General features: G+C 50.9%; 1 protein-coding gene across 1 annotated transcript; it reads left to right on the top strand.

Moving 5' to 3' along the window:
• Nucleotides 1-322: 322 nt before the first annotated feature.
• LOC101765569 (brassinosteroid LRR receptor kinase BRI1) lies at nucleotides 323-4,222 on the top strand. Its single transcript, XM_004969706.2, has one exon. It carries the CDS (start codon nucleotides 525-527, stop codon nucleotides 3,876-3,878), a length of 3,354 nt encoding a protein of 1,117 aa, XP_004969763.1. The 5' UTR covers nucleotides 323-524; the 3' UTR covers nucleotides 3,879-4,222.
• The last annotated feature ends 6,712 nt before the right edge of the window (nucleotides 4,223-10,934 follow it).

Raw genomic sequence — 10,934 nt, 5'->3', positions numbered from 1 at the left:
GGCATGGATGGATGGCGCGCGGATTGACGAGCCCCGGCGGCCGCGCCCGGCGGCACGTGACCCCGCCTCGAGCAGAGCACCGCCTGCCCCCGATCGGGGCGGCCCCCGCCGTCGGATCGGATCGGGATTAACCTCGCCGGGGGCAGCGGATAAGCGCCGTGGTTAGAATACTAACCCGCCTCGACCCCCGGGTTAATTAGGGCTGCGATTCGCGATGAGGGCAGGGGCACATGCCATGTGACGTGGCCCCACCACCACTCCCTTCCCTCACCTACAGCTGTTAATTTGCTCCCCGTCTCCTCCTCCACCCCCCTTCCCTCTCTTTCCACTGTTGCTTCTTTCTTCCTGCCTCTTCTCTCTCTAGCGCTTCTAGCTCTAGCAAGCATCCCTCCTCCTCCCTCCCTCCTCCCACCACTCTCGCCATCCCTTCCCCCCTTCCTCTCCTGCCTGCCATCTCGTCGGCTTCTCTCCCCCCCATCGCCGACCCGCTACTTTAATGGTTTTAAGGTAGCGCGCGCTAGTTCATGGAATCTCCGGGGCTGCTCGCGGTGCTGGCTCTCCTCGTCGTCGCGGTGGTTGCCGCCGCCGACGACGCCCAGCTGCTGGAGCAGTTCAAGTCGGAGGCGCAAAGCCCTGCAGCGGGCGTCCGCGGGTGGAGCGCCGCCGACGGCGCCTGCAGGTTCCCCGGCGCGGCCTGCAGGGGCGGCAGGCTCACGTCGCTGTCGCTCGCCGGCGTGCCGCTCAATGCCGACTTCCGCGCCGTCGCGGCCACGCTGCTGCAGCTGGGCAGCCTCGAGACGCTCAGCCTCCGCGGCGCCAACGTCAGCGGCGCGCTGGCCGCCGCGCCGAGGTGCGGGGCCAAGCTCCAGTCGCTCGACCTGTCCGGGAATGCCGGCCTGCGGGGCTCCGTCGCCGACGTGGAGGCGCTCGCCGCATCCTGCGGCGGCCTAAAGGCGCTCAACCTCTCCGGCGATTCGGTTGGTGGGCCGAGGTCTGGCGGCGGTGGCGGCTCCGGATTCGGGCTCGACGCTCTCGACCTCTCCGACAACAAGATCTCCGGCGACGGTGACCTCCGGTGGATGGTGGGTGCAGGCGTCGGCGCGGTCCGGCGCCTGGACCTCTCCGGGAACAAGATCTCCGGGCTCCCGGAGTTCACCAACTGCTCCGGGCTGGAGTACCTCGACCTCTCCGGCAACCTCATCACCGGCGAGGTGGCCGGTGGGACCCTCTCCGACTGCCGCGGCCTGAGCACGCTCAACCTCTCCGGCAACCACCTCGTCGGCGCGTTCCCACCGGACGTCGCCGGCCTCACCTCGCTTGCCGCTCTCAACCTGTCAAACAACAACTTCTCCAGCGAGCTCCCCGCCGACGCTTTCACGGGGCTGCAGCAGCTCAAGGTGCTCGCCCTCTCCTTCAACCACTTCAACGGCACCATCCCGGACTCCTTGGCCGCGCTGCCGGAGCTCGACGTGCTCGACCTCAGCTCCAACGCTTTCTCCGGCACCATCCCTTCCTCCCTCTGCCAAGACCCCAACTCCAGCCTCCGCATGCTGTACCTCCAGAACAACTACCTCTCCGGCGCGATCCCGGAGTCAATCACCAACTGCACCAGGCTCGAATCTCTCGACCTCAGCCTCAACAACATCAACGGCACACTCCCTGCATCCCTCGGGAAGCTCGGGGAGCTCCGGGACCTCATCCTGTGGCAGAACTTCTTGGAGGGCGAGATTCCGGCATCCCTGGAAAATATGCGCAAGCTCGAGCATCTCATCCTCGACTACAACGGGCTCACCGGTACCATCCCGCCGGAACTGGCCAAGTGCAAGGAGCTCAACTGGATATCCCTGGCGAGCAACCAGCTGTCCGGGCCGATCCCTTCTTGGCTTGGGCAGCTCAGCAACCTGGCCATCTTGAAGCTGAGCAACAATTCCTTCTCGGGACCAATACCGGCGGAGCTTGGCGACTGCCAGAGCTTAGTCTGGCTGGACCTGAACAGCAACCAGCTCAATGGGTCGATACCTGCGGAGTTGGCAAAACAGTCTGGGAAGATGAACGTCGGCCTTGTCATTGGGCGGCCTTATGTGTATCTTCGCAACGACGAGCTGAGCAGCGAGTGCCGTGGTAAGGGGAGCTTGCTAGAGTTCAGCAGCATCCGACCTGAAGACCTCAACCGGATGCCGAGCAAGAAAATGTGCAACTTCACTCGAGTGTACATGGGGAGCACGGAGTATACCTTCAACAAGAATGGATCCATGATATTTCTGGATTTGTCATTTAATCAGTTGGACTCAGAGATCCCGAAGGAGCTGGGGAGCATGTACTACCTCATGATCATGAATCTTGGGCACAATCTACTGTCTGGCCTCATCCCACCGGAACTAGCCAGTGCCAAGAAGCTTGCGGTGCTCGACCTGTCACACAACCAGTTGCAAGGGCCTATACCCAACTCTTTCTCATCACTGTCTTTATCAGAGATCAACCTTTCGAATAATCAGCTGAATGGGTCAATTCCAGAGCTTGGCTCCCTTGCCACATTCCCAAGGATGTCATATGAGAACAACTCTGGTCTCTGTGGTTTCCCACTGCCAAAATGTGATCACAGTGCTGGCCCAAGTTCCTCCGACGACAACCAATCGCACCGGAGGAGGCAGGCATCACTCATAGGTAGTGTTACTATGGGACTCTTGTTGTCACTGTTCTGTATATTTGGAATTGCCATCTTAGCTATCGAGTGCAAGAAGCGGAAGCAGAAGAATGAAGAGGCAAGTACCGCTCGTGACATTTACATTGATAGCCAGACACATTCTGGGACTATGAATTCCAACTGGAGACTCTCTGGTACAAATGCCCTCAGCATCAACCTTGCTGCATTTGACAAGCCACTGCAGAAACTCACCTTGGCCGATCTTATTACCGCCACGAATGGCTTCCACAATGATAGCTTAGTAGGGTCTGGTGGTTTTGGGGATGTCTATAAGGCCCAGCTCAAGGATGGAAGGATTGTTGCAATCAAGAAGCTTATACATGTGAGCGGCCAGGGTGACCGGGAGTTTACTGCAGAAATGGAGACCATTGGGAAGATTAGGCACCGCAACCTTGTTCCTCTCCTTGGCTACTGCAAGGCCGGTGAGGAGCGGCTGTTGGTGTATGAATACATGAAGTATGGCAGCTTGGAGGATGTGTTGCACGACCGCAAAAAGATCGGGGTTAAGCTGAGTTGGTCAGCAAGGCGAAAGATCGCCATTGGGGCTGCAAGGGGATTGGCATTCCTCCACCACAACTGCATTCCGCATATCATCCACCGAGACATGAAGTCAAGCAACGTGCTTATTGATGAGAACTTGGAGGCAAAGGTATCAGATTTTGGTATGGCGAGGACGGTGAGTGTGGTGGAGACGCACCTGAGTGTGTCCACCCTTGCTGGCACTCCGGGTTATGTACCACCGGAGTACTATCAGAGCTTCAGATGCACTACAAAGGGCGATGTCTACAGCTATGGTGTTGTGTTGCTCGAGCTGCTCACAGGGAAACCGCCTACGGACTCGACAGATTTCGGTGAGGACAACAATCTTGTAGGATGGGTCAAGCAGCACTCGAATTTGAAGATCACCGGTGTGTTTGATCCTGAGCTGTTGGAGGACGATCCAGCCCTGGAGCTTGAGCTGCTGCAGCACCTAAAAGTTGCTGTTGCATGCTTGGATGACAGGCCATCAAGGCGGCCGACAATGCTGAAGGTCATGGCAATGTTCAAGGAGATCCAGGCGGGATCGACGGTCGACTCGAAGACCTCATCAGCTTGCACAGGCTCTATCGATGATGCAGGTTTTGCCGCCCATGAGATGACGACCCTGAATGAAGACAAGGAGGAGAAGGATTAGCAAGAAACACCCCGATAAGCGAGAAACTGCCCACGGCAAGTTCCCCGGGGCGAGTGGCAGTTTCATGGCCAGTCAGGCAAAATGCCCGTAGGAATCAGTTCGTCAGGCGATACCATTTGCAGTCTCTTCGTGAGCTTAGCATTCCCTTCTGGGTACAAGCAGAAGTTTTCCCTCGTAGCTTCGTCAGTTGAAGGTGTTATGTACCTATGGGAGTAGGTCGATTTTCCTTTCTTTTTTTTTCTCAGCTTTGTTCATCTCTTCTCGTCGCACTTCAGTAAGAGCTGTGTATGTACATATATAAATGGTGATTTTTCTTCAGTGCAAAATCCATTTTGTCCCCTTCCTCTGCCAAATTTTTACGTTCCCTTTGTTTAACGACCGTGTAAATAGTACTCATGAACAATGTACATCAATACATCAAAAATGCATGAACATTATTGCAGATGCAGCAAGCATGTTGGAAATGGCATCCAAATCTGAGAAGCAAGCAGTGAAACACCATGGGAAGGGGCGGAAGTGCAAGCGGACACTGGCCAGGCAAGATGAACAGCAAAAGGCCACCAAGGGGCCAGTCAAGCAAGAGGCTGACACAGCTCCTGTTTCCATGTGAGGTAACGCATGGCTTTGCGAGTGTAGGGCCAGGCGCAGTTACACACACCCACAAGAGAAGAGGACGCACTCACGCTGCACAAGCACTTTCTTTCATTTTTTTTTCCCCAGGGGGACCTTGCTTTGTCCTCAAATCATCGAGAGAGCTCAGCTGAGCTGAGCCTTTAGCTGGTCAAAGGTTCCCCTAAGCATTTTTTGTCCTCTCTGACTATCCTAATCACTTGGGTAACATGGCTCCTTATCTTATTATAATCCTCCTCGATATTATAGTTGCATGGTGCTGTGTCCGATGTGTGGCGTTGCTAAACAACTGATCTGTGTCTAGCAAGCAAGTGGCACACTGGCGTGCACGCAGATTCCTTCAGATTTCAAGAGAGCTAGTATTCAAATGCGTGGTGCCCTTGGCTTCAAGATTTGAGCTTGCAATGTGTTCCTTGCTCTGATCTGTAACGTTTTCCCACTGTCCACTTGGATGATTAGTGGACAGCAGCTGTCAGATACTGTATGGTAAAAGCTCGTGAAGTTACTGACCAAAATTTATATGTTTACATGAGTGTCGTGCATGCTAGGCAAGAAATTTTATTTAACCCTCCCGCAGCTCAAAAGGTTCCATGTAGTTTGTCCATGACTCCATGCAACAACAGTGGAAGAGACACACGATGACACAACACAAAGTCTGAAAAAGCTACATAGGCCTTTGGGTGACATTGACAAACTGTGCCTCTGAATGAATGGAGCCTCTGACATCACCACAAGGGTGTGGACCCCTGCCTGCCTGCATAGTTTTGGTCTTTTGGAGCACTGGCTTGAATCGCCTCACCCCAGTGCTATCATCATTTTCCCTCATCGGAATAGTGGCAGGCACCACTACCACGGTACCACCGTGTGTGGTTTGATGGCTTCCTACTTTCACAATCCATATCTTGTGGTAGCTATAGAAGGGGACTGCTCGTGCTTGATCAGTTTGCCAATTTACAGCTCTATATCTTTTTTTTGTTAAAAAAAAGCTCCATGCCTTGGCTAACGTTTTGCAAAGTTATTGATGAGATCATGGAGTGCAAGTGGTCAAAGAATTTCGCTCTCCAGCACTTCTTCATTGAACAAGTTGAGTATGTAAGATATTTTTATTGGTAAAGGCAATGTATATTCCGATAAAATCAACATTTTAAAAAAAATTCTTCTGTCAGATGCCTACATGATCCTTGCATATTGTTTTAGAAAATAGAAATAAGGTGCACCGGAAAATTATACAAAGACGTTCGTAGAAAAATCGTTTTGCTAATAGATTATAGCAGTGTATGAAATTTGCAATGTTATTGCCATCCACTTTTCTTTGTCCCGTTATCAGAAAACACAATCCCTAATGTTATTGCTCGTCCCCTCCAACCCTATCGTGGTGAACATGAACCCTAGCACCACGTCAGAGTCAGCAAAAGATAGGATGCCGATAATATCGTCCAAGGCAAAATCTCATTGTTGGTCAAAAGTCGGTAATAAAAACCAAGCAAGACTGACTTAATTCCATACAACTGAGGCTAAAAGAATACTGTAGTTTGTATAAACGAAGATGAGTGGCAACGGCACTAGGACGCACAACCTTAGAAAAAGGAGCGGAAAAGACCGCCACCTTTCTTTGGTTCTTTTCTCCCGTTGAATTCTAGCCATCCTCGCCGTTAGTGGCCAGGGGCTAGCAGCCTAGCACAGCGCCAAAAAGTGCGCCACGTTCCTCGCCCTGATTCTAGCACAATGCTTGCTAGTATTTGCTAATCTAATCCAACGATCATCACCATTAGCGATTTGCATTGCACGATCGTAACCTGCTAGAGTTAACTAACCCGTGTACGTACGTGTGCAGCTAGCGACGGCAGGAAATGTTTTTCTGCAGGCCAGGCAGCGAGTATTTTTCCTTTCCCCTTCGCCTGCTGCAAATGGTGGTGGCATGGGCGCATGGCATGGCATCATGTGTTCTGGGACCCGGCCGGACCGGGTGCGTGGCCGAACGCCTCCGCCCTTATCTGCTGCGACTGCGAGAGGGAGGACATGTAGGGCATCCAGGGACAGGGGTTATGATGGCACAGTGACTGGCTGCAGCTGATGCTGATCAGCGGGTGGCCGGCGCGGCCGATCCAGCAGGAGGCTCGTAGCATCGGTACGTGAAATCTGCCGAACGAAATCGCAGGCAGGTCGCGTTGCTGGACGCTGATTCGCTGAAGCCTCCCGTGCCGATGCTACAGAACTAGAGCACCCCCTCGATCTCCCTGGTTGGGTTGCTTGCAAGGCTGGCTGCTGGATTCAAGGAAAGGTGACGGGGGGCTTCTGCATACGACGAGGTCAAGCGTGCCGGGGTGTTCGTGCCGGCTATGTGGCATTTACCACCGTGCATGAATGCCTGCCCATGAATGCGGGGAGGAAGAGGGTACTGCGAGACCAGTAAAGCTGCGTGACCCTGTAGCAGGTCTTCAATGGGCCGGTGTCTGCGCCCATCACCTGCAGAGAAAAAGCTCGCCGTGTCCCAATTCATCTGGCGCTAGGTCATGTGTGTTCGATCCATCCAGTGGTCACGCAAATGGACAACGCTTGCAGAGTGGAGAGCCGCCGCTAGCTACCTATATATACAGCCGATGCCAATCCAACCTTGCATCGACAGAGCAAGAGGACACGCGTCGCTCCCTGACATCATAGCATATCACTAGTGTATGCAATGCAAAGTTCTTCTAAAACGGTGCCAATCTTCCTACTCATCGGTTTGCCAATAGATTTCCGAATCATTGCAGCAGATCTCCTGAAAAGCGCAAGCAGCACACCATCATAGCCCAGCTGAGCCTAGGCGCGCGATGCGATCTCCCGGCATCAGTGGCCGCTTGACTCAAAACGTCCCCCACAGTACGTGACTGTTCGCGACGCTCCTAGTGCCAGTCTAGCACTACTCCTAGCGTGTACGAGCCTCGTGCGTTGTAGCGGGCAAGGACGGAGAGCGTGCGTCCGCTACGGCCAGCCAAGTGCACTGTGTGCGCGTGCCGCGGGCGCGTACACCACGCCGCGCCACCGCCTCGACGTGCCACACGCGGCCGGCCGTAACGCGCGCCGCGCCCGGTGGATCGGCCGATCCGCACATGGGGCCCCCGCGGCGGCATCGGCCGCGCCGTGCACGGGCCCTCCCGTCCCCCCCGCGCGCGGTCGCCGTCCGAGCCCTCGAACCCTTCCTTTCAGTTTGTCCCATGGCCGGCCGGCCCCTGCTTTTTTCACGGACACCACCGGGCGGTGCCTGCCTATACTGCAAGCACTTAGCCGCACGTACGTACGGGTCCCTTTCCTAGTAGCACACGTGCAGGGCCGAACACAAATCGCGCGGGTGCCAGCGACGACGCGGCACGGGCGACTCGCTCTGTGCCGGCCGCAGGCGACGTGCGTTCCAACCACGTGGTTAGTCCTGTCGCCCTCCTGCCACTGTTCTTCCTGACCAGATAGCGGGTGGCGAAGTTACCGTTCCGACATGGGTAGGCTGGCTCGGCGCCATCATGCAGTCAATCGATCTCACTCACAGGGCACATCCTAAGCTGTGATGCAATTAGATCAGAATTGACCTGCATATACTACGTTACGTGCTAGCTGGTTCAAGTATGATTGAAGCCAGCATACTATATGCGCAACAAGCTCGCACATCGCAAGAAGATAGAGCTGGACAGCTCGATCCGCAAGTGAGAGTGAGGTATACTTAGTACTATGTGCTAAGGGCTAAGGCCGACCCGAGATCGGGGATGGAGGAGCTAATGCAAGGTGACAGGATTTAGCTCAAATGATAAGGCCTGTACCAACCAAATGATCGCTTCGAAAAAGCCTGCTGTGCAATTGATCCGTTTTTCTTTCTGACTCCAGAAGTATTTTAGTTTTTAAAAATGGGGCAACTTTAGAACGTTGAGCAGATATATAATAGAAACAACAAGTGTTTACTGACTAAGCAAGCGTCAGGCATAAACTAGTCCCCAACTAAACCACCATCCACATGCTCCGCTAATTTTATTATTCTGGTCAACATACAGGGGCCCTTTTATCAAAGGCAATTTGTGCCTTGACAGATTTGCACCACCTTGCAGGGCTCATCCATGACTAGGGGATCCAAAATCCCCACGCTTTCTTTTTGACAAAGTTGGATCTTGAAGTGACAGGAGGCATGCACCCTGCCAACCGGTGAAATCGACCTTTATTATTGCCTCATGGAATGTGTAGACGGATCCGTGGATGGAATACGAATCAAGCTATGCATTTTTTTAAAGAAAAATAGCATAAAGTTCGAGTTGAGTAACACAATGGTTACGTCCAGTTTTTCTCCTCTTTGTGATTACGAAAAAATATTCCGACCTCAACGCTAACATGTGAGTGCCTACAGCTGATAGGGAACATAATAAAATGCAGTACTTAGACCACCTGGCGCTTCCAAAAGGAAGCTTACATAACTCTGAAAATGACTGATAAAATAAGAAAAGACTCTAAGTTTTGATTCTGTTCATGAATTTCCATCCGAAATTACTGAAGAGTTCCATGACAACGACCTCCAAAGTGTGGCATCCCTTCTTCAAATTTAACCTCTCTTCGACTTTAGAGAGCGGCGACCAACACCTAATCCAGTACGTCCATCCGAAGATGACCTGCAACAAAGAATTAGGATTTGTTCTCTTGAATACCACATCATTTCTACTCAACCAAATAGGCTAAAAAGGCTGCTGCACCAATTAAAGCCTGATTTCTAAGCTTCAAAGGAAATCTTTTAGGCCAAGAACCAAAAAGTCTGCTGTACAGGATGGTGGTTGAATACCAAGTGAGATGTACACAATATTCCAACAGGAAACGTGCCAGATGACACTCAAAACATAAATGCTGGATAGTCTCTTCAGAGTCATAGAAACAACATTTAGTACACCCTGCCAATTTCTTTTAGCAAGGTTATCTTTTGTTAACACAACTCTCTTTTTCAAATACCAAAAAACACTTTAATCTTACCAAGCTATACAATTTGATGGTACGCCTTCACTTCGCATTAGATCTGTATACAAAGAGCTCACTGTAAAGGTTCTGTTTCTATTCAAATCAAAAGACATCCTCCTGTTCACTCAACTGAACTGTTGCCACCCTTTCAACCAAATCTAGCTAGAGCCTTAGTTTATCTCCAACCACAACACGCCTAAACGAAACGTTTAAAGGTATTGTGCTTAGTACCTTGGCAACAGTCTCATTTCTTTCCTAACAAAATTGTAAAGTGAAGGATATACAGTCATTAGCGGTTCATTTCCTATCAAAGGTCCTCCCAAAATCAAATTTGGTTCCCACTTTAGACATGGAAATGTCCTCTTGCAAAAAAATTATCTTTAATTTCCATTAGGCCTGACCAAAATTGTGAATCTCCAGGTTGTGCTAGAGTCATGTTCCTCAGATATTTCCTCCTAAGAATTTGTTGCCATAAACCATCTTCATTTAAAAGCTTAAGTAACCATTTACTCAGAAAACATTGGTTTTGAATGTCAAGGTTTAGAATACCCAGACCACCTAGACTCTTTGGTTTGCAAAGGATGCACCATCTAGCAAGTCTATACTTTTTCTTATGCCCGTCACTTTGCTAAAAGAATCTGGATCTATAATAGTCTAATTTTTTCAGAACACCTTTAGATATTTAAAAAATGACATCATAAACATCGGTAAACTAGAGAGCACTAAATTTATAGAACCAGTCACCCTCGTGCTGACATTAGTTTGCTTTTCCAACTATTTAGCTTTTTCTAAAATCTTTCTTCAACCAGAGCCCAATCTTTATTGGAGATTCTACTATTGCTCACTGGGATACCGAGGCACTTAAAGGGGAGAGACCCTTCCTTGCACCCGAATAGCTCCACAAAATCATTTGCTTTCTCTTTTGCTTCTCCAAAACAAAACAGCTCACTCTTGTGAAAATTAATTTTGAGGTCTGAAATCTTTTCAAAAGCACATAGTACTACCTTTATGTTTTTTGCCTCCTCTAGATTATTATCTAAAACGAGGATTGAGGATCGTATCATCAGCGTATTGGAGAATTGAAAGCCCTCCGTCAACCAAGTGGGGTACTAGACCCTTAAGCTGCTCCTTGCTCTTGTTATCAGAATAGCTAACATATCCGCGATAATATTAAAAAGTACCAGAGACAGAGGGTCACCTTGCCTTAAACAGTGACCAATATCATCATTTACTTTTACACCCACACTACCCCCGCTCACTATACTGTCAATCCATTGGCACCAAAGAGGAGCAAAGCTCTTCATTCTCAAAGCATGTTGCAAAAATGACCAATTGACCCTGTTGTAAGTTTTCTCAAAATCTAGTTTGAGAATGAGCCCACTCATCTTCTTTGGGATGTTTGGATACTAGGTGCTAAACTTTAGCAGTGTCACATCGGATGTTTGGGTGCTAATTTAGTCCAGC

This window comes from Setaria italica, chromosome V (genome assembly GCF_000263155.2).
Source record: "Setaria italica strain Yugu1 chromosome V, Setaria_italica_v2.0, whole genome shotgun sequence".
Taxonomy (NCBI): Eukaryota; Viridiplantae; Streptophyta; class Magnoliopsida; order Poales; family Poaceae; genus Setaria; species Setaria italica.
Note: the sequence above shows the minus strand (reverse complement) of the source record. Positions and strands in the feature narration are given on the sequence as shown.